The sequence below is a fragment of the Scyliorhinus torazame genome, chromosome 8 (genome assembly GCF_047496885.1).
Source record: "Scyliorhinus torazame isolate Kashiwa2021f chromosome 8, sScyTor2.1, whole genome shotgun sequence".
Taxonomy (NCBI): Eukaryota; Metazoa; Chordata; class Chondrichthyes; order Carcharhiniformes; family Scyliorhinidae; genus Scyliorhinus; species Scyliorhinus torazame.
The window spans coordinates 29,918,883-29,943,268 of record NC_092714.1 but is presented as its reverse complement, the minus strand read 5'-3'; the positions used below and the strand labels follow the sequence as shown (position 1 = coordinate 29,943,268).

At 45.2% G+C, this 24,386-nt stretch overlaps 1 protein-coding gene across 4 annotated transcripts in view; it reads left to right on the top strand.

Moving 5' to 3' along the window:
• Window positions 1-24,386, top strand: part of LOC140427713 (transcriptional regulator Erg) — a 425,982-nt gene that overhangs the window by 375,389 nt on the left and 26,207 nt on the right. For all 4 annotated transcript variants that reach the window (XM_072513247.1, XM_072513250.1, XM_072513248.1 and 1 more), the window contains 2 exons: window positions 19,746-19,897; window positions 21,363-21,566. In XM_072513247.1, coding sequence (XP_072369348.1) covers window positions 19,746-19,897; window positions 21,363-21,566 — 356 coding nt within the window. The remainder of the gene's footprint in view (window positions 1-19,745; window positions 19,898-21,362; window positions 21,567-24,386) is intronic.

Here is a 24,386-nt window from a genome sequence, read left to right as displayed (position 1 = left end):
CTTTCAGCGATAATAACCCATTCTCGACATTTAGCTTCCTTTAATCCCTTATAAGAACAAGGATTGCAATTCATAGTCCCACTTCAAAGAGCCTATTACCATTTGGAACTATCAATCAAACAGTGAACTAAGAGGCACCCCATAGTGACAATGAAATGAAATGTCGCTGCAGTCCCATAGGACCAAAGGCTGCTTTTGCCTTTGAGAGAGAGCTGACTGGTGGTGATTTATCCTGAGGGTCATCATACCCCAGGCAAAGGACAAGGTTGAGAAGTCAGGGCATTCATAAATAACTAAGCCAATACGGGAACTGAACCCAAGTTGTTGGCTTCACACCACATCACACACCAGCCAACTCAGATAGAAGGTTATGAAATGAGCCATGCAGCACTTTTGCCAATTGAAATAGTAAGCACTGATTTTCTTCCAACAATGCAGACAGTTTTTCCCCAAATATTTAAAAGGCAGGGGTTTTACATGTCTTGAAACCTGACAGTTCCAATGAGTTTAACAGTTACAAAGAAATTATCCACGTTTTAACGCACATTCATGTCTCCTAGTCGCCACACTCTGGCGCCTGTTTGTGTACACAGAGGGAGAATTGAGATTGTCTCATTCACCTAACAAGCACATCTTTCGGGACTTGTGGGAGGAAACCGGAGCACCCAGAGGAAACCCATGCAATCACAGAGCGAACGTGCAGACTCTGCACACACAGTGACGCAAGCGGGAATTGAAGCCGGGACCCTGGCGCTGTGAAGCAACAGTGCTAACCACTGTGCTAACATGCCACCCATACTTCAGGGAGAATGGGAGTGTGTGCTCCTTATAATTGATGTCAGTGGAGCAACATAGCAGAGAAGGAAAAGCTACTCACAGGTTGACATATTGACATTATTGACAGTAAAAGTGTCATTTTGTTTTTAGTGAAAGAAAGAACTAGCACCTTTCATGACCTCAAAGTATCCCAAAGTGTTATACAGCCAACAAGTACTTTGGGACTGCAATTACTATTGTAACTTAGGGAAATTCTGTAGGTCTCTCAAACAGCAATGTAATAATAACAAGATAACTGATTTCAGTGATAGTGGTTAAGAGATAAATATAGCCAGGATCTACCCAGCTGTTATGAAAAGTGGCAGCTCTGACAGCATTGTGCTCTCTTAGTAATGCATTTAGCTTGGCCATGTTCAGATATGATGCCCTCTCCACCAATGATCTGTCAATCTGGGTTCTCATATGAAGAACGGTCAGTTCAAAGAGATTTATAAAAATAAATTCCTTGGATGTTGGCATGGTGGCAGCAATAGCATTTATTGCCCAGTCCTAAAGGGCATTTTTATCTCGGGGTGGGATCACTGTAAGGTGGGACGGGGCATGAGAGAATCATCATCTGACTGGGTTTTTTAAAACTTTTCAATCATTTTGGCTTGAAATGTAACCCTTTCAACTATTGGGCCGTTGTATTTACTTCAAGAGCTGCCGATGGCTGGAGTTGAGTCATGTTTCATTGACAATTGCCAACAGTTCTGCTGTTTTGTCCCTCAGCTTGTAAATGACAACTCGTTTAATTTAGCTTCTTATTTGAGATGCATTATGTTGTTAAACTCTTGAGTCCAGTGCTTTTTCTAACTGACACCAAAGGCTTTAAAACACTGCAAAGGGCAGCTAGCTAAAGTTTGTTTGCAATTATTGTCCCTGCGATCACATTGACTCAAAGTTAATTCATCATCAGTGTGCACATGAGGGGGACGAGCTCTGTGCACTGTGACTAGATGTATTCTTTATAAATCATGAATATGCTCCTAATGAATATTTCTTTTTTACCCGACATGAAGGAATCTTCCACAACAGCGGCAAAGGTTTAAAGGGACAATTCTGGTGAATACAAATCTTATCAAAGCCCACCAAATTTTGTTTGACCCATTTTAAGGTTCTGACCCTAAAGCGTGTTAATTATAAACTAAATAGGTTATTTTAATAAAGACAAAATTATAGGAAATGAAATAGATATATGTAGGGTGCGATTCTCCGCTCCCGCGACTAAGCGCCCATGCCGTCGTGAACGCCGTTGAGGTTCACGACGGCACGAAACGGCCCCGTTCTTGACCGATTCAGGGCCCGAAAATGGGCTAGGATCGGGGCCGCGAGAAACTCGGGGGGGGGGGGGGGGCGTGTCGCGAAAGCAGCGTCGTCAGTGCGCGCCGGGCATTGGCTCCACATAAAAGCGGCGCCGCGTCATCTGCCGCGTAACTGGCATCACCCGCTCATGCGTGGTTGCCGTCCTCCCCGAGGCCGCCCCGCAAGAAGATGTTGGATGGATCTTGCGCGGCACGGAGGAAAGGTGATCCTCCTTCAGAGAGGCCAGCCCCGATCGATGGGCATCGATCGCGGGCCAGACCCCTTTTGAGTCCTACCCCGGTGAAAGAACCCCCCTCGCCCTCCCACAGGCTGCCCCCCCCCCAGCGTTCCCGCGCTGTTCCCGCCGGCAGCGACCAGGTGTGGATGGCGCCGGCGGGAAGACGTCGTTTTGGGCAGGCCGCTCGGCCCATCTGGGTCGGAGAATAGCGGGTGTAGCGGAGAATCGCCATTTTGGGTGTCCCGGGCAATTCTCCGGCCTGCGCCGCGCAGAACTCGACGGGGCTGTTCTCGCTGCTTGGGTGAATCGCGGGAGGGCGTCGGACCGGCGTTGCGGGGACAAATGGCGCGCCAGGCGATTCTCCAAACCGGCGCAGGAGCAGAGAATCGCGCCCGTTATCTTTCAAGGGGTTTTGCTTTTACTTCACAGTGGAGATAAAGGATAACCAAATTGCCACACCGTAGGTTACTCAGCCAGTTTATTACCGAGGTATTGGTTGCTCACAGTCCGAGCTGAGAGTGAAAATCTCCCAAGTGCCTCTGGTGATGTTGCCACGTATCATGTGACACACTATACAGAGGGACATCGGTTACAATACATAAAATTATGCCACAGAGTCTTCCCTTTTCAATCGTGTCATTCTCCCTACCCCCTCGCGATCTCCTTTTTCTCTTCTTGCAGACTCTTTCCCTTTCTTCTTTCATCCTTTTGTTGATGCAGTCATCCAGAAAAAGTTCCAGAAAGTTGTTACACTTAAAACATTTTACTTCAGTGTGGCTGCTTTGTGATGTTTGTGTTTTCCTTCATTTTCCCATGCTAGATATTTATTTCTACGTGTTCTGCTTCCCTATTTTCAATTTTGCTTCAGATGTTATCCTGTGAATCTTTAGTACACCTCGCATCAAATATAAGTGCCTAGTGCACAACATATTCTCCCTGTCCTTTTCACAGTGCAGCCCAACTCATGTTAAGCGAAAAGAGACAAGATCTTGCCCTCCCTTTATGAGGAAGAGCAGGGGGACTTGCCCGTGTCCTGGTCAACATTTGTTCCTCAATCGACGGCAGCAAATCGAATTATCTGCTCATTTATTTCTTTTCTGTTTGTGGGAACTTGCTGTGTGAATTGGCTGCCGCATTTGCTGCATGACAAAAGTAACTACAGTTCAAACATACTTCATTGGCTGTAAACACTTTTGAATATCCTGAGGTCATGAAAAGAACCATTTGAATGCATGACCTAAATTTTCCAGTCCTGCCCACTGCAGGAATCGCCGCGGGTGGGACGGACAATGTGATGGACCAGCGAAAGGCCCTTTGACTTCAGGCAGTGGGTCTGAGTGGAAAAACACCACCCCAAGTCTTCTTTTCCTTCCTTTCCTTTCCACGGAAACATAGAAAATAAGAGCAGGCGGAGGCCATTCGGCCCTTCAAGCCAGCTCTGCTATTCATCATGATCATGGCTGATCATTCAACTCAATAATCTGTTCGCGCCTTCTCCCATATCCTTTGATCCCTTTTGCCCCAAGTGCTATATATAACTGCTTCTGGAAAATCTACAGGGCGGGATTACATTCCTGATGGGACGGAGAATCGGGCGACAAGTAAAAGTGGGATCGACGCCCGGCGCCAGCCCGATCGCGATGCTCTGACCCCGCCCACCCCCCCCGCTGGCGGCAGGAACACCAGGTCCATGCCATTCGCCAGTAAATAAATGCAAATGCCCAGCGCTCTATGCTCCAAGCCTTCCATGATTCTGGTCACCGCAGCCGGGAATCACGTGGGCGCGGATCGCTTGTGGTCTCTACCAGCATGGCCCTGGCGTGGTGGACCTCACGGTGGGCCAAAAGGTTTGCTAAGGGGTGGAGGCTGCAATGTAATGTGGCGAGGTCCGATTTGTGGTGTGGAGACGGTGGCCAGCCGCGGGACTTTGCCTGATGACGACCCACTAGCAGGATTCCCTGGGAATCCCTTGTATTCCACGCCATGCTTAAATTTGCATGGCAGGGAATACTGAATTGCTTACTAGTTTGTGCTCCCAGGGGGGATTGTAAACCAGTTGCAATTCAGTTCCAGAAGGAGAGTCTGCCAAATGGAGAATCCCACCCACAATGTATCAGCCTAAACTACATTCTGGGGGAGAGAATTCCACAGGCTCACCACTTTCTGGGTGAAGAAATTTCTTATCACCTCAGTCCTCAATGCTTTACCCCATATTCTCAGACTGTGACCCCTCGTTCCGGATTCCCCCAGCATCGGGAACATCTTTCTTGCATCTGCCCTGTCTAGCCCTGTTCGGATTATATAGGTTTCCATGAAATCCCCCCCTCATTCTTCTAAGTGAATATAATCCTAGCCGACTCAATCTCTCCTCATACCTCAGTCCCACTATCCCAGGAATCAGTCTGGTAAACCTTCGCTGCACACCATCCATTGCAAGAATACCCTTCCTCGGAAAAGGAGACCAAAACTGCACGCAGTACTCCAGGCGTGGTCTACCAAGGCCCGGTATAATTGCAGCAAGACATCCCTGCTCCCTGCCGGTGATTAGTAAGGAAGACACCACAACTGACAACTTGAAAAACGCAATCCAGTCAACAACAACTTCCACTTTTAATATAGAAAGATATTCCAAGGCACTCCACAGAAACATAATCAGATCAATATCAGTCACCTGTATTTGAAAGGAATAGCTGTGAGCAGCCTTGGATAGACTAATAGCTTGGTACCAGAAAATCAGCTGAAAACGCAGCCTGTTGTTCTCAGACATATGTTTCAGCGGTAAATCAACTTATTCATAACAGTAATTTACAGGTTCAGATAAGACTATTCTGATCCAAAGGGCAAAATATGTTAGTGGAAGTTGTGTACAGACCACCAAACAGTAGTTGTGAGGTTGGGGATGACATCAAACAGGAAATTAGAGATGTGTTATTATGGGTGACTTCAATCTGTATAGTGTTTGGGCTAATCAGACTGGTAGCAATGCGATAGAGGAAGATTTCCTGGAATGTATAGAGATGGTTTTCACAACCAATATGTCGAAGAACCAACTAGAGAGCAGGCCATCCTAGAATGGATATTGTGCAATGAGAGAGGATTAATTATCAACATTGTGGTGTGAGATCCTTTAGGGAAGAGTGACCTTAATATGGTACATTTCCTTATTAAGATGGAGAGTGACACAGTTAAGTCTGAGACTGAGGTCCTGAACTTAAACAAAGCCAACTTTGATGGTATGAGACCTGCATTGGCTAGGATAAGCTGGCAAAGGATACTTAAGGGGTTGACAGTGGATAGGCAATGGCAGACATTTAAGAACACATGAATGAACTTCAACAAATGTCCATCTCTGTCTGGCGAAAGAGTAAGGCGGGGAAGGTGGCTCAACCATGGCTAACAAAAGAAATCAGGGATATTGTTAAAGCTAAAAAGGAGGCATAGAAATTGGCCAGAAAAAACAGCAAGCCTGAGGACTGGGAGAAATTTAAAATTCAGCAGAGGAGGACAAACTGTTTAATTCAGACAAGGAAAATAGATTACGAGAGTAAGCTTGCAGAAAACATAAAAACTGACTGCAGAAGCTTATATAGATACGTGAAGAGAAAAAGACTGATGAATTCATAATGGGCCACAAAGAGATGGCAGACCAGTTTAACAAATACTTTGGATATATATTCACTAAGAAGGACACAAATAACCTTCCAGAAATGCTAGGAGACAGAGGGTCTAGCATGAAGGAGGAGCTGAAGGAAATCCTTATTAGTCAGGAAATTATATTGAGGAAATTGATGGGATGAGAACCTGATAAATCCCCAGGGTCTGATGATCTACATTCCAGAATACTTAAGGAAGTGGCCCTAGAAATAATGGATGCATTGGTGATCATTTTCCAGCATTCTATAGACTCTAGAAGCGTTCCAATGGATTGGAGGATAGCTAATGTAACCCCACTTTTTAAAAAAGGAGAGGGAAAACGGGGAATTATAGACCGGTTAGCCTGACATCGGTGGTGGGTAAAATGCTGGAAACAATTATTAAGGATGAAATAACTGAGCATTTGGAAAGAGAGAATAGGATCGGTCCAAGTCAGCATGGTTCCACTAAAGGAAAATAATGTTTGACAAATCTTCTAGAATTTTTTGAGGACGTGACCACTAGAGTGGACAAGGGTGAACCAGTAGATGTTGTGTATCTGGACTTCCAAAAGGCTTTTGACGAGGTCCCACATAAGAGATTAGTGAGCAAAATTAAAGCTCATGGTATTTGGGTAATGTATTGACGTGGATAGAGAACTGGTTGGAAATAAATGGCTCCTTTTCAGAGTGGCGGGCAGTGACTAGTGAGGTACCGTAGGGTTCAGAGCTGGGACCCCAACTGTTCGCAATGTACATTAATGGTTTGGATGAAGGAATTGCAGGCAATATCTCCAAATTTGCATACGACACTAAGCTGGGTGGCAGTGTGTGCTGTGAGGACGATGCAAAGAGGCTGTAGGGTGACTTGGACAGGGTTGCTGAGTGGGCAAATGCTTGGTAAATGCAATATAATGTTGGTAAATGTGAGGTTATCCACTTTTGATGGCAAAAATAGGAAGGCAGATTATTATCTGAATGGTGGCAGTTTCGGGAAAGGGGAAGTGCAACGAGACCTGAGTGTCATGATGGAACAGTCACTGAAGGTTGGCATGCAGGTACAGCAGGCGGTGAGGAAAGCTAATGGCATGCTGGACTTCATAGCAAGAGGATTCGAGTATAGGAGTAGGGATGTCTTGCTGCAGTTATACAGGGCCTTGGTGAGGCCACACCTTGAGTATTGTGTGCAGTTTTGATCTCCTAGTTTGAGGAAGGACATTCTTGCTATTGAGGGTGTCCAGTGAACGTTCACCAGACTGATTCCCGGGATGGCAGGACTGACATATGAAGAAAGATTGGATTGACTGGGCTTGTACTCACTGGAGTTTAGAAGAATGAGAGGGGATCTCATAAAAACATATAAAATCCTGATGGGACTGGACCGGCTAGATGTGGGAAGAATTTTCCCAATGTTAGAAATGGCCAGGACAAGGGGGACATAGCCTAAAAATAAGGTTAAGCCATTCCGGACTGAGATGAGGACTCAGGGCGTTGTGACCTTGTTGAATTCTGTACCACAGAAAGCTGTTGGGGCCAGTCAATTGGATATATTGAAGAGGGAGCTGGACGTGGCCCTTGCGGCTAAAGGGATAAAGGGGTATGGAGAGAAAGCGGGAGTGGGATACTGAATTTACATGATCAGCCATGATCATATTGAACGGTGGTGCAGACTCGAAGGGCCAAATGATCTACTCCTACACCTATTTTCTATGTTTCCATGTTTCTATGGTCCAGTTCGTTGCGTAGCTCTCCAGTTATATTTTACTCCAGGTGCCACTCGAACCATTAAACCATCACCTTCTGTTGTTTTATCCTATCTTTTCGCATTCCCTCTTCAAAATCTGACACTGGAACTCTTGCAGAATCGGTGACCATGTCAAACATATTCATTCCAGTGGGGGCGTGTGGGGGGGATATGCCAGAATGATGAAAACCACAGATTCAATCGCCGAGTGTTTGCGGTGTTTACTAATTCAAGGAACTAGCACACTATTACAGTTAGTCTCCGACGCCTTGGCTGGGGATAGCAAGAAAAAATTGCATTTATATGAGAGCGTTTAGCAGCCTCAGGCCATCTCAAAGTGGCTTACAGTCTATTAAGTACTTTTTGAAATGTAGTCCCTATTGCAATGTAGGAAATGTGGCAGCCAAATTGCACACAGCAAGGTCCCATAAACGGCAATGTGATAACAACCAGAGAATCTGTTTTAGTGACATTGATTGTGGGATAAATATTGACCAGGACACTATAGAGAACCCTCCTGCTCATGTTCGAAAAATGCAGTGGGACCTTTGTATCCAACTGAGAGGACAGATGGTCTCTCCTTTGGAAGTTGCATCTGAATGTCGGCACCTCCAGAAATTCAGTTCTGTTTTAGTACACACAACCTTCTGACTCAGGGAAATGTGTTCACACTGAGGCATGGTTGAGTTTTCCATTGGGACTTCTGATTACTGTTGTTTATTTTATATATTTGATTTGCCTCAAAGCAATGCAGAACTGACACTGGTTTCTAAGTTTGCAGGAATTTTTTTCCAGAGCTTTGTATACTGCTTTGAAATGTGTACACTCTCATCCATCGAACAGCTTCCAGCTCTCTCTGTTGTGTCTGTTTAATTTTTTCTTAGTCCTCATTCAGTCTCAGCCAATCATGCACAGTGAGCATAGATCAGTTACCAAATTCACATAATCAAACACAGAACAATTAAATCATTGAGTACAATAATTACTTTACAGTGACTACTGCTTGCAAGTTGTGTGTGTGTTTACCCGGTGGGGAGAGGGCTGTGGCGGGAAGAGGACCTTCTCATGAAACTGCTCCTGGCCCCAGCCAATCTCGCCATAAACAGGTCCAGGCAGCGGGCGACGGAGGGGGTCATCCAACCTGACCATCTGCCCCTCTACCTTGGCTACATTCATGGCTGAGAGTCCCTGGAGAGGGAGCATGCAAGGTCCATGGGTACCATCAAGGCCCTCCGTGCCCGGTGGGCCCCGCAGGGTCTGGGGTTCTCTATTGACCGTCTTGATCACATTTTGGTTTGATGTTTTAAGTTTCATTTGCGGTTTGTTTTTGTTTAGGGCAGTATCCCTTTATCGGGCTGCCCCTTTTAATTTGTCCCTCAGTTTGTTGAATTTAGTTTATTTGGTTGAACTAAAATATTTGAAAGTTGTGTGTGGCAGTCAGGTGAGTCCAAGATTAGGCTCGATTGTGATGCCTTTCAGTGGGGTAATCCAGAAACACTTAACTGAAAGATTGGTGGGTTGCTGGTGACGGGGGAACTCTTCCCTGAGAAAGAAGCCATATTTTCAGAAGATATCAGACAATTGGGCGATGAAGCTCATTTGAACTCGAAATAGCAGTGGATGCGTGGTTGGTGGGTTGGGTGAATATGAGGTCCAAGAAGTACACACAGTTTCCAAGGTAATCTCAATGTACAAGTAATACGAAGAAACACAGGCGCCCTTGGTTGTCACTGCGAATTTGGCAACAGGCATAAAAAGGTTACAAAGGAAGTGAATGTCACAAGGTTTTGTTACGATATGAACAAGTCTCCAGCAGGATGCAGTATTCCACTGGGGATAAGAAACAAGGGACAAAAGTTATCCCGTGGCTCCAGGCCAACGCTGAGATTAGTTCGCTCTGCATTAAAGTTTTGCATCTCGAGTGTGTCCGACTTAACCTCAGACATCACGTTTCAAAGGACGGCGGAAAAGACAACATAAGCCAGTCCTTTCCTGTTGTTTTTTTATTTGGACCAGGATAATCTGGCTGCTAGCCAGAAACAGGACACAAGGATTCAGATGCAGCTATCTTTGAATGGGCCTCAGGATGTATCTATGCAGTCCACTTTTCCGGAAGAAGTAGCTGACCTGTGACTAATATTAAAGGACGAGCTAAGTTGAAACTCAATTCCATCTTACGAGCTAACCCTCACAGCCATTCTTCCAGACCAGCAATCACCCGTCAATAACATCCCAGAACGTCGACTCGCATTGTATGTTTTTAATTTGAGAATAATAATTTTTCCTACACTATCCCCCTCGTTGCCCAGAACCTTCAACGTTGCAAACTATGACAGAGTTAGCATGTTTACTAATAAATGCTTGCAGCTTTGAAAATAAATGATCAAAAATAAATTGATTGAATCCATGTGTGTAACCCACCAGTCTTGAACTCATGGTGCAGTGGAATATTCTACATACCACCTCCAGAGGGTGCTGTAGGTCAGAGCAGTGTGTGTGCCCAGCCCAGGTGAGTCAGGATTGTGAATGGAACTATCCTTTTATCGTTGTTATCTTTTGAGTTGGATGATAGTAAAGGTTTTTGAAGAAACAAAAGATTGTGTCTAACTGTGCTGTACTCCTACAGATCTCAGAGTTCACACACAAACACAGCCAGACCCATTTCTAACAAATACTTGACTCACTCTGAACTCAGATTCACAGCAGTACTGTGCTCTTCTTAACCAGACAATAGATAATATGACCCATTCGCATTAACAATACGCTATTTTAAAACAGCTAAAACCTCTTCTTAAAAGTTGAGTAAACTTGGATTAATTTAGACCAGCTATATATTTAAATCCCAGAGTTGTTGCAATGATTGCACTAGTCATTACCTTAGTGCCTCAGGTGAAGTGTCTGTCCTTGTTGGCATAATGAAAGGAAGGTGCTTGCATTTATATAGTGCCTGCCATGACCACCTAACATCTCAAGGCACTTTACACCCAATTACATACTTTTGAAACATAGTCACGATTGTAATGTAGGAAATGTAGCAGCCACATTGCAAACAGGGGTAGGTATTAAATGCTCGCCTAGCCAGTGACCTCCCACATCCCACAAAGTAATCATTTCTGTTTTTGAAAACAGTAAAAATCACACAAACAGCAATAAGATCATGATCAGATAATCTGCTCTACAATATCGGATGAGGAATAAAAATTGACTAAGGCACTGGGGAAAGCTTCTGTTCTTCAAATCGATCCATGATTTCCAAGATGAGTTGTTTATTGTCTCATTCAAAAGATATCACTCCTATCAGTGCAATACTCCTTCAGTACAGCCAAGGCTGGCTGGCACTAACAGCAGTGATTGAAAGGGTCCTGGGGAGGGGCTGATACGGCCCTAACCATCAGGGCCCATGTCTTCGAAGGGCCGGAGCTCAATCAGCACTGCCTCCTCACCCAAATGGCCGCTTCATGCCTCAGGTGTGCTCGCAAACAAGTACACAGTGGGCACTCCATATGTTTATGTTTTCTTCAGGCCCTAACATTTTTTATATGTTTACGATTAATGCTGGCCAAATAAGATCTCAGGCATCTGCTGCTGTGTTTCTTGCTGAAAGGGGAACGCAAGGCTTACAAGTGCCCTCCAATAAGGCATGATTTTTAATCCAATAGAGACAGGAAGTGTTGGAAGTGCTCTGCACACCTGGCAGCACCATGCAGAGAGAAACAGAGGTCAGTCACCTTTCATTGGAACTAGTGCAGATCATGGACCAGAAACATTGGCATTGGGTGGGATTTCCCATCCCCCCCCACCCGGGCGGAGGCAGCCTGCCATTGATCGGCAGCGGAATCTTCTGGACCTGCCATTGTCAACGGGGTTTCCTGTTGAATGGAAGATTCCGCCAGCGGGAACAGCCAGAAAATTGCAGTCTCTGTTTTTCTCTCTCCACAGATGTGGCTGGCCAGCTGAGTATTTCCTGCACTTCTGATTATATTTCAGATTTCCAGAATCTCCAGTACTTTGTTCTCCCATTATATGCTCCATGCTGGGCATTTGGAAGTGTGGTTAGTTTCAATTTAAAATGTGAAAATATTTATCACTCAATGCAAAGTAAAATGTTTCTGTTAACGCACACTTGTGTACATAAGAATTGCACATGATTGCAGGTGAATTGGTTGGTGCTAATGTACGAGAAGGTTTTGCCACTCTTAAACATGCAAAAGAAACCAGGAATCATGCGCAAATCGAATATGCCACTTTTAGTTCAAGGTATTCTTACCTGTACATGTGATTGTTGTTTGTGGTGCTTGTGAGGTTCAAGCCTTGATGTTGCTATCTTGATATTGCATCGGGCCAGGTTCAAAGGAGGGGAGCTGGTTGCATAATATGGCTGAACAGGTTATGTGCAATTGGCTGACAAAGCCATGGATGTAAAGTGTATCATACCAAAACCTAAGCTATCAATGTGCTTTATAAACATGGACATAGAGTACAAAAGCCAAGAAATGTTGATAAATCAGCCCAACCCCACTGTGACTATGGATCTCAATTCTGGACATCTGAAGGATGAGGTGGGGAGGGGAGTTGGTGGGAGGGTAGGGTGGCAGTGGGTGGGTTGGGGGAGGGTTGCAGTGGTGTTATAAAGGACCTTGAAACAATAGAAGCGCCAGGATTCATAATTTCATTTCCTGGTATTTATACTCTGAATAAAAACAGGCACAGTGCCATGACAGTGTTTAGGAATTTGATGGGAATGAATCAATGGAGACCAGAGGCAGCGTGATAAGTATGATAAAATGGCAAATAAACATTTAACTGAGTGTGGCACCAAGGAACACTAGCAAAGTTGATGTGGGGGCCAAAGAGAAACTTTCCAGTGGCTGGAGTCACCACGGTCACAACGGAAGATGGTTGGAGTTGTCAGAGGCCAATTATCACAGCCTCAGGACATTGCTGTGGCAGTTCCTGAGAGAAGCATGGTGAGCCCAGCAATCTTCAGCTGATTCATCTACCACTGCCTTTCCATCATAAGATTAAGAGTGGTGCTGCTTACTGTTGCTTCCAAAATGCAGAACTTCATATTCTCAATTCCTCTTATTTAAAAAAAATTAATTTATGGGCTGTGGATGTCGCTGGATAGGCCCTGCATTTATTGCCCATCCTGGGTTGCCCTTGAGAAGGTGGTGGTGAACTGCCTTCTTGAACTGCTGCATCCCCTGAGGTGTAGGTATGCCCATAGTGCTGTTAGGGAGGAAATACCAGGATTTTGACCCATCAACAGTGAAGGAACAGTGGACAATATACTTCCAAGTCAGGATCGTGAATGTCAGGGCGGCACGTGGCACAGTGATTAGCACTGCTGCCTCACGGCGCTGAGGACCCGGGTTCAAATCCCGGCCATGGGTCACTGCCCGTGTGGAGTTTGCACATTCTCCCCATGTCTGCGTGGGGTTTCACCCCCACAACCCAAAGATGTGCAGGTTAGGTGGATTGGCCATGCTAAATTGCCCCTTAATTGGGAAAAAAAATAATTGGCTACTCTAAATTTATTTTTAATTTTTTTTTTAAAGGATGGTGAGTGTCTTGGAGAGGAGCCTCTAGGTGGTGCTGTTCATAGAATCCCTATAGTGCAGAAGGAGGCCATTTGGCCCATCAAGTTTGCACAAACTCTGTGAAAGAGCTCCTGACCTCAGCACACTCCCCAATTCTGTCCTCTCCTTTTTAAAAAAATATTTTTATTCAAATTTTTCAATTTTAACAAATTAATAATTAGATATATAAAAACACAGAACATTTACTGAATGAGACCTTTCTTATGTACGGTTTACGTGTACCCCTTTCATCAGCCCTCCCCCCCCCCCCCCTTCCTCGTTGATAGTCAGGCTCCATCTTGGCTCCTTCTTTCGCTATAAGTGTTGTATTGTTATATTCTTTCTTTCATTTTGTGGTTGTTGCCCTTCTGCAGTAGTTAATAGATTTGAGGTACAGCTCAGCTAACCGATTGATGGGACTGGCTCAAAGGGTTGAATAGCCTACGCCTGTTTGAAACTACAGCAAAAGGTGGACCCACTATGTTCAGTTCTTGACAAGAGTTCCAGTAGCCATCCTCAAGAAAGCCTCAGATCTCTCCCTCACAAACAGGGTAATTGTCCTCTGTAATTTTGGAGGCACTGTTGCCCTTGAGAGCGATACAAACACAAAGCAGTTTGGAGTCTGAAGTGATTGCGAAAGCCTGGCTTCCCTGGGTGCTCGTCTGTGTTTTTTTTATAGCAGATTTTTGTCATCTGGTATTGGGAGATTTACGGTAACTTTTCAAAGGGTTGATTCAAAACATTCCTGTGGCAATGAAAACGCTGGGGCCTCGAAGAGAAATATTGACACCTCAGGCAAAGAAAGGGCAGCCACCTCTGAGTGAACAAGAGTGTGAGTAAAAATGCAGCATCTCAGTGAAGAGCTGGCAAGTAGGTCGATGCCAGGAAATCCTGCAATGGAGAAGGAGCAGTGGGGCCAGTTGAAGGTCACACAACAATTTAAAAAACTTGCCCACATACAATTTTACTGCAACCTATAACCCAGGCCCAAATCCCAAGCCTTGATTTGTATCTCTGTTTGGACTCAGCAAACTCGAAAGGCAATTTTATGAAAAAAAAAACAAATGGGTTTTAGGTTGACAACATTTGGAATGTCGCTTACTGAACTATGGCAGCAAAAATAAATTAGTTTTCTTTCATAGATTTAACAATATGTCACAGCACCAGCTTTTCCCACCTTCTCCTCTGGGAGGAATCACAGGTCCTCGACCAAAGTCAATGATGTCCGCTCTGCCAAGAGTCAGACCACAAACTGACTGCAGCCAGCTTCTGTTATAACTCGTATGAGACCTACGGGGTTCGAGCAATCAGTTTCCACGTGAGTCTCGCTGAATACAGGCTTCCCCGCTAGGGAGGCGGGAGCCCTAAATCATCCATGGTTAAGATCTGTATAAAGTCGGCAAGGTTTGGAAAAATGGAATTTGAATACATAGGTGGTTGTTTTTGACTGGCGCAGACACGGTGGGCCAATGGGCCTTTTCTGCGCTGTAGCCCTCTATGACTCTATGAACACTCCCCAACACATCCACTCCCCATATCGCTTGATTCCCTGAGAGACCAAACGTCTGTCCATCTCAGCTTTAATATAGTCAACAATAGAGCATCCACAATCCTCTGGGCTAGAGAATTCCAAAGATTCACAACTCTTTCAGTGAAAAACATTCTCCTCATCTCAGTTCTAAATGATCAACACCTTATCCTGAGATTGTACCTCCATGTTCTACATTCCTCAGCCAGCAGAAACAACCTTTGTGTTTACCTTCTCAGGCCGTTCAGACTCTTTAGTGAAATCACCTCTCATTCTTCTAAACTCCACAGAATATAAACCCAATTCATTCATCCTCTCATCATAGGACAACCCTCTCATTCCAGGGACCAATCTAATTAACCATCATCCAATGCAGGTGTATTGTTCCTTTAAAACGGAGTCCAAAACTGCATAGTACTCCAGGTGTCCATCCATCCAATTCTCTTCCTGCATCTAGTGGGGCACTAAGGTTGACTTTCATCTTTTTCCATAGCTAGAAATTCCCAGAATAGGTCGCTAGTCTGTCGCCAGGGGCTTACAGCTTGAGGGGCACCACTCCACATCAGGTGTGGCTGACCAGGAGGCTCTCCCGCCCTTATCACCAGCCTTTGAATGATGGAAGGATTTTCAGGTTGATACGCTCAACGTGTTTGACCTCATTATGAATGCACCTTACTTGGCCATTGAGTAAGGACTCGAACCAGCAGCTTCTGGATCAGAGGCAGGGCCACTATCCACTGCACTTAAGAACTCTGGGTGCGGTCTAAACAAAACTCTGTACATTTGAAGCAAGGCTTCTCTATTCTTGTACTCCAATACCCTTGCAATAAAGGTCAACATGCCATTTCCCTTCCTAATTGTTTGCTGTACCTGATACTAGCTTTCAGCGTTCCTTGTAGGAGCATACCCAAGTTTGTGTTTGTCTAACCTCAATCACAGCTGTGAATGTGGGCCTGCCAGCTATGTCTGATCAAACGTGTTCTTGGTTGTCTTAACACATGACCACCAACCTCCAACCTGCCATTTTTTCCCCTCAATCTTTTCTGAAATATTTTTGCAACAAACGCATTGAAGAAAATGACCATATATAAATAATATATATATATTCTTAATGCCTCTATGATTTTTCTCCTGGGTTGCTGGCAGCAATATCCAGGGAGATTAATCCTTAATTTCTGGAATTCCAGGACAGTTCTGGAGGGTTGGCAACCCTCTGGAAATGTGACGTAATTCCAGCTGCTGCTACTTGTGAACCTGATTTATATAAACGTCAAAATATTACTCTTTTCATGTTGAATATGTTCAAAATTACTGGGGACTGACACCATAAACCACAGACACTGACACTTGCAGGCCAACTCTTGATTTTAGGCAATTGAGGCCACTAAACCCAATCCACCCTTGGCAACACCAATCTTAATCACAGTAACCAAGAAAAAAAAACACCCACTAAATCAAACAGCATTTTGTTTGCAACAAAAGCAGCTTGTTACTCCACTGCTGTGCATTTGAAATTTACCATTACTTATTGTTATATTTTCAGTGGGATTAATAAGACGTGCGAGCGCAAAATTTGGTTTTATCCTGTTTGAAAAGATGCCTCAGACCCACCTGAGTGTCAATCTCACACAGGATAGTTATCAATATTCTGCTTTCCAGCCGGTAGTCTCAGGCTTTTATTGAAATTGCTCTCATCCATGGGGGTCATTTGAACTGCAGGTGATGGTGTAACATGGGAGATATTAGGCTGGCCTGTTTAAAACTCTCCCAATTTTCATTGCGTGGGATTCAATGGGGATTGAAATTTGGAAGAGGCCTATTCATAGTAGTTTATGCCATATCAGCCATTTTGCGTTATCAAAATAAAATGAAAGACACCCTCCCCCAATATTCAGCCCCCCCCCCCCCCCCCCTGGCCCCATCTAACAGATGGATTTTAGACAAGCATCAATATGATGGTGTGAGGAAATGCATCAGATTCATGCATCAGAACTGAAGGCTGCTCAGCCCAGATTTGCTCAGTACTAAAAGCTCTCGCCGTGTTCCACCTAACCTGGAGTCCTGCAGCATTGCAGGCCACATCCTGGTCCTGGGTTTTTACTGTATTCCGTTTCCCAAGCTATGTATCGCACAGCCAGCACCTTGATAGGCTCAGTAAAAACAGTTGATTCAAGTCTGCTTCTGGCAAGGCCACAACTGTGAGATAGTGATGAGGCTAGCATAATTGTTTTTTTTTTTTTAATTCCAATTAAGGGGCATTTTAGCCTGGCCAATCCACCTACCCTGCACATCTTTGGGTTGTGTGGGCAAGACCCACGCAGACATGGGGAAAATGTGGCAAACGCCACATGGACAGTGAACCATAATTGTTTAAGAGATAGAGAATTCCAAGATTTTCACCCAGCTATATTAGTAAAGCAACAAAAAAAACCATCCTGGTTATCGTGAGATGCATCTTGCAGGGAAACATGCTGGTCATGGTGGTCCATGATATTGCGGCTCTTGTCTCTCTGAGGGGATTGGTGAAAGGATGTTTGTTCCTCAATCACTTTGATGTCTTTTTAAAAATATACGCACTGTGCCTTACCTTTCCGATAGTTTAGACATCAGGGGCGAGATTCTCCAACCCCCCGCTGGGTCGGACAATCACCGGGGGCTGGTGTGAATCCCGCCCCCGCCGGTTGCCGAATTCTCCGGCACCGGATATTTGGCGGGGGCGGGAATCACGCCCGTTGCCGCCCCCCCCCCCCCCCACGATTCTCCGGCCCGGATGGGCCGCAGTCCCGCTTCTAGAATGCCTGTCCCGCCGACGTAGATTAAACAACCTACATTATCGGTGGGACAAGGCAGTGCGGGCGGGCTCCGTGGTCCTGGGGGGGGCGCGGGGCGATCTGGCCCCGGGGGGTGCCCCCACGGTGGCCCCAATCGCGGGCCAGGCCACCGATCCGTGGCGGGCCTGTGCCCTGGGGGCACTCTTTTCCTTCCGCCTTCGCCACGGTCTCCACCATGGCGGAGGCGGAAGATACTTCCACCACAGCGCATGCGCGGGGATGCCGTGAGCGGCCGCTCACGCTCCCGCGCACGCGCCGCCCGGAAATGCCATTTCCGCGCCAGCTGGCGGGGCACCAAAGGCCTTTTCCGCCAGCTGGCGGGGCGGAAATTAGTCCGGAGCGGGCCTAGCCCCTTAAAGTTGGGGCTCGGCCCCCCAAGATGCAGAGGGTTCTGTACCTTTGGGGTGGCGCGATGCCCGACTGATTTGCGCCGTTTTGGGCGCCGGTCGGCGGACATCGCGCCGATACCGGAGAATTTTGTCCCAGTTCCTTTCATCCCTGAGAATATTGTGATTTTATCAATTGACCTCAGAGCTCCTGGGTGAGGGAAAGAAGAGATGATCCAAGGCTCTTACTGCTGCTTGTATTCCACTCATTCTTGCTAGCAAGTTCACATCTGTGTATATTGAGTGAGAATGGCATTGGGTGCAGGTATGATTTATGGCACTGACACCCATTGTTCGGCACATACGTTAAATAATGGACATTTTTAGTTTGAGAGGAAGGGAAGAAAAATGAGCAACATCCAGATAACTTTACCACAGCAATTGTTTGGGGAAATGGAAAGGAAATTTTGACAATTCTGAGAATATTGTTGAGCAGCTTGGGTTGTTGGGACAATTGGCACGTCATGGGAACAGGGGGTTACGGGGAGAAGGTAGTAGAATGGGGACGAGAAACATATCAGCCACGATTGAATTACAGAGCAGCCTTGATGGGCCGAATGTCCTAATTCTGCTCCTATATCTTATGATCTTATGCTGGACCATTTGAACTTCCAGGCCTTGTTACCATATGCAGACCCACACCCTCCTGAACCTGCTGGGAATGATGTGGGGATGGTGTACGGGAGGAAAGTTCGATAGGAGGCGAATGTTAAGTACCCATGACCACAGCTCCAATTAGTCAGGTGTGCGATTTGTGATGGGCGGGGGGGGGCTGTGCAGTCTCTGTACACAATCACAGACAGAAAGAGGGATATCTGGGGCAGGATAGGCCTCTAATGTCCTTTTAGAGTTGGAACAAACACTCCTGCTCCTCCTGGCTGACCAGGGAAATCTGGATCCTGGTCTGAGCCTCACTGCTGCTCCTTGGTACCTTGGTGGAGCTTTTACCAGCTGCCAGTCACACAATGTGACCTAAAAGTCATGGCGGGGAGTTGATTGACATCACCATTCCCCACTCTTAAAGGTTAAGGAGGTTCTGACCTTCTGTTGGGATGAGAAACCCAAGTGCTGCTGAAACTACAGCCGTGAAAATGGTATGAGGAGCACATGTTGAGTGGGCAAAGTGAGCATCATTATGCTATTACTCAAACGGCCCACATACCCACTTCGTCATCAGTGGATGTTCAAATTGGAGCTTTTGCCATGAACCGTGTAAAAGAATGGCGCAGAAACTGATAACTACCATGCTTTGAAAGCGTGTTGTCAAGTTGACGCTCGGGTAGGATGTCTATTTATTCCAGCTAATCAATCCCTGCCTCATTGACCAAAACTTGATCTCTGCATCTCATGTTGCCTCTGCTAAAAGTTGTCTCGTTAAATGGTTTAATGCCCCGCGCAGACCCCAAATCACTAACATTTCGTTCCGCCAAAAGAGCCCCCTACGCAGAATTTTATGCAATGCATCTGTTGTTTTAAAGTGAAGTGAAATGCATACCACGCAATAAAACATTCACTCTGTTTAACAGTAAAGTGTGTGTGTGAGAGATTGTGAAGGGCTATATGTTCTTGCACAATGCCAAGCTCCTTCTCTCTCCCAGCCACCCCCTGGTGCCCCAGTTACATAACACCTGCATTTGGCTTGTAAACGTTCCATTGATTTTCATGTAACCTTTTTAACTCGCACAGAAATTCGCCAGAACACTGCAGCATAGCGAAAGCGGGGAAGATGGTCAGCGGTTCGGACAGCGGTCCAATGAGCTACAGCAGCTACATGGAGGAGAAGCACGTGCCGCCTCCCAACATGACAACTAATGAGCGGAGAGTGATTGTGCCAGCAGGTAATTGTTTGAAAGGATATTCTTTTCCTTGTTGCTGTGACTTGCAGAACAGACGGCCACAGAAACAAACACAAGCCAGAAATAATCAGATACGCAGAGGGTGTGGAGAGGGATGAAGTTGCACATGAACTAGGATACAAAGTAGTTGAGAATATTTGCCATCAGATGCCATGACTGAGAATCAGGTCTATTGAAGTAAACGGAACTGGGTATATAGTAGGGTGTATAACCGGTGACTGGTGCAATCCTGGTCATGTTGCATCCCCTGCCTGTGTCCTTGGTGTAACTGGATAGAGAACGCACTTTGGAACATAGAGCATTACAGCGCAGTACAGGCCCCTCGGCCCTCGATGTTGCGCCAACCTCTGAAACCATTCTAAAGCCCTTCTACACTATTCCCTTATCGTCCATATGTCTATCCAATGACCACTTGAATGCCTTTAGTGTTGGCGAGTCCACTACTGTTGCAGGCAGGGCATTCCACGCCCTTACTACTCTCTGAGTAAAGAACCTACCTCTGACATCTGTCTTATATCTATCTCCCCTCAATTTAAAGCTATGTCCCCTCATGTCAAGACAGGAGCAAGGCGTTAACCTGAGGAAGGACCCACATGAGGTGATGATTATACTGTGCTTCTCCCCTTGCATTGTAAAAGTATGAGGCTGGGCAGAAAGAGAATTTTTCAGGTTTCACATTATATTATGTCCTTGCATTTAAATTGGTGCAAAATGGAAGTCATTCTGTTCTGCTGTCAAATTCTCTTCCGTCCTCTTTGCCTTTGTGGCTGCAGTAAATGATAAATTTGAGTAGGTTGACTGTTATTGACTGTTTCTGGAAAGGATTCCTGTAGACAGAGAACACATGTGTATTTGGAGGAGGAGGGGATGATGGGTGAGGTGTGAAGGAAAGATAGTTGAAGGCAAAAAGAGTCTGACGTGTTAATGCAAGGTTTTGACTCACTTCCATTTGAATTTGGTACCAAGTATAAATGCCAAATGGTTTTAAGAATTCCTCAAGTAATAATATATTTATTGTCACAAGTCGGCTTACATTAACACCGCAATGAAGTTACTGTGAAAATCCCCTAGTCGGCCACATTCCGGCACCTGTTCGGATACACAGAGGGAGAATTCAGAATGTCCAAATTACCTAACAGCAGGTACCTTCCCTGCTCTCTTCCAGTGTGCTGTGATCAAGTTTGGGTCTTCACGGCCTTTATTTTCAGAGCACACAAACTCATTCAGTGGCAATATAATTGACCCATTTTATTAAGCTCTTTGCAATGTTTGTATTTGTTAAGGTGAGGACCTGAGTGCTGCAAATTGAACAGTTCCGTATCAGTGTGAAGCACTAAAGTCAGGTGTAAAATGGGTAAATGTCAAATAAAGCTCGCTGACTGAGATAACGTTGTTAATGTATTTTCTTTCTCTCAACCACCCCCACTTCTCTCCTGTCCACATATAGACCCTACACTATGGTCCACAGATCACGTGAGGCAGTGGCTCGAGTGGGCAGTGAAGGAATATGGCTTGATGGATGTCGACGTGTCACTCTTCCAGAACATTGATGGGAAGGAACTATGCAAAATGACCAAAGAGGATTTTCAGCGCCTAACCCCAAGCTACAATGCCGATATTCTCCTGTCACACCTGCACTACCTCAGAGAGAGTAAGCATGCAGTCAATCTGAAATAAAATGCTTCTATCATTATTGGTGACCATAAATATACCAATTGCTATTAAACCATTCCGGTTCACTAATGTCCTTTCAGGAAGGAAATCTGTTGTATGACCTAGACGTGACTATAGACCCACAGCAATGTGGTTGTTTGTTAACTGCCGTCTGAGATGATGTAGTAAGGCACTCAATAGTAAGGAATCACGGCACTGTGGGTGTACCACATGGATGGCAGTGGCACAAGAAGGCCAAATTTGTTAGCTGAATGGCCACCTTCTCAAGGGCAATTAGGGATGGGCAATAAATGTTGGCCTAGTCAGCAATGCCCACACCCTGTGAGCGAATGCAGAACAATGTCCTTCAAGATTGAGGGGGTAGATCTTAACTTTTTACAATATTGTAAAGTAACTGATAGCCAATCATTTTACATCTCTTCCACTGTTATTTTCCATTGAAGTCAATTCACTGTCATCCTTTTCCCACTACCACCGATTCTGTCCCATCCTTTACAGTTCCAATGAAGGGCTAAGCTTAAAATGCTAGCAACGTTTCTTCCTTTGCAGATGCTGCCTGACCTGTTGAATATTTCCACCATTTTCAGTCCTTGCTTCTTTTGCTCCGATTGTCAGTTGGAAAGTTAATGCTCAAACGATGTGGATATTATGATACAATTAACAGCAGTTTGCAATAAAATTCTATTGTCTTTGCACAAAGAAACACTCCCTCTAATTGTTTCTTAGAACACCAGTGCTTCTTTTTTTCCATCTTGTTTTATTTTTTGTCCCAATTTGCTGAAGGCACTGACAGGCGCTGAAGGCGCTGAGATACTGTTCTCTGTCCCTTCAGTTATTCTTCTGTATTTTGGCCAAGAGGACAACGTTAATATGCCAGCCTGGCACGTGAGAAGCTGCATCTGTTCAGAACGAGGGAAAGGTCAGAGGGCATAGCATGAGAATTACATAGAATGTACAGTGCAGAAACAGGCCATTCTGTCAACAGGCTGGTGTTTATGCTCTACACATGCCTTCTCCACCGCACAACATCTACACCTATCAGCGTAATCTTCGATACATTTCTCCCTCATCCAGGTTCCTCTAAAAGGTGTCCATGCAAATTGCCTCAACCACTCCATTGACATCAAGTTCACGTGTCAACTTGACAATTCTCTGCCTTTACCTGAAACACACAGAAATAAAGCGTCCACGAGGTTTTCATTGGATCTTTTCCCTCCTCAGTGCAGGGTAAACTGCAACAACTGCTTCTAATTGGAAATGTAAAACTCAAGTATTAATGATGGGCGGACCTCGGTTGTTCTTGGTCAGTATGTCTCCACAACCTTTCGCAATTGTGAAGAAGAATTTTCCAGACGTTATTTTCCTAATTGTTAATCTGCTTTTCTTGCTTGCCCCAGGAGGTCACATGGTTGGGTGGAGAGTGCGTACATTAAGGCAAACTAGGGATGGGCATCAAATGCTGGCCTTGCTAACAATACCCGCATCCCATGAAAAAGTAAAGAAGCAAAGTTTTGCTGTTGAGTGGGGCAGATTGGATTGGGCAGAGGGCCTGTTCCTGTCTGTTATTTTTCATACATATGTCTCTAACACACTCATTTGCTTAATGAGACATTGACTTGTCGAAAACTATTTTGTAGAGCTTCCATTTTTGTCCATTCTACAAAATATTCAAGTAACATAAGAAAAGGAAATGGCTTGGCTAAAAAATTGATGCAAGGCAGTTATACCACAGACAGCAAGGTTGATGTTTTACAAAATTTACAATTGCTGACATTTTATATTGAACATATTATCATCCGGATTAGGCCACCTCTGTTTTAGCAACACACAGGCCTAGAAATTCTGGGTGTCACAGACCTCAAGTAACTAATGATGGGGGAAAGAGGGACAATTGCGAAGGGAGGAGTGACTGGATTGTGAGGAAGGGGTTGCCAGGGATGAGAGATAGCGGTGATGGGTGTAAGTTGTAGTAATTGGTGATATGAGCAATGGTTAGCTTGGGCAAGGAACAGGGATGGGGAAAATGGAGGTAACCAGGGTGGAGTTTGGTGACTGGGAGGGCCTACATTCTTTGGTTCTGGTCTTCACCTGCTTCTCTAACAGCCAGTCCCTTTAAGGCCAACTGTTGGCCCCAGTGTAGGCCTGATTTTCCTGAATGCATCTGAAGCTGATGGTGGCTGCCTCAGGGCAAATAAATATGATAGCTGATGATTGGGACATATACAAAGGGCCTAATTTGAGTTCTCAGGTTTGACCTTGAATGCCAACATTTTTATCTTTGCCGATATGACACGTCTGATAATCAGCTTGTAATTCCTGTCCACCGTTGTTGGCTTAGAACGTCGTTTAGTGTCAGAAATACAATGTTAATGAGTTTAGAGGCCACAGTTCCTCATGAAGCTTACATGGTCAGAAACATCATGGAAAGAATGGGTTTACTTGGCTGCTTGGTTTCCCCATGGTAGGTTGCACAGCTCCATCACAAGTATTGAGATGCAGGCTCCCAGGTCTATTTTACGTCCATGAATTTTAATCAGCTGGTGCGTGCTGTAAAATGCTCAGAAAAGTTGAGGCGAAGAAATCTCTTTGTTGCAATGATTTGCATGAATGTCAAAAGTTGGAAGTGATATGGCATCCAGAAATAAATGGCAGTGAGGAAGTGTGCAACACTACTTACTGCACTGAGGCTGAGTCCTCTTCATACTTCAGCTGACAAGTGGTAAGTTACATTTGAGCCACACAACTGCCAGTCAATGACCATCTCCGACAAGAGAGGATCAAACCATCGCCCCACGAC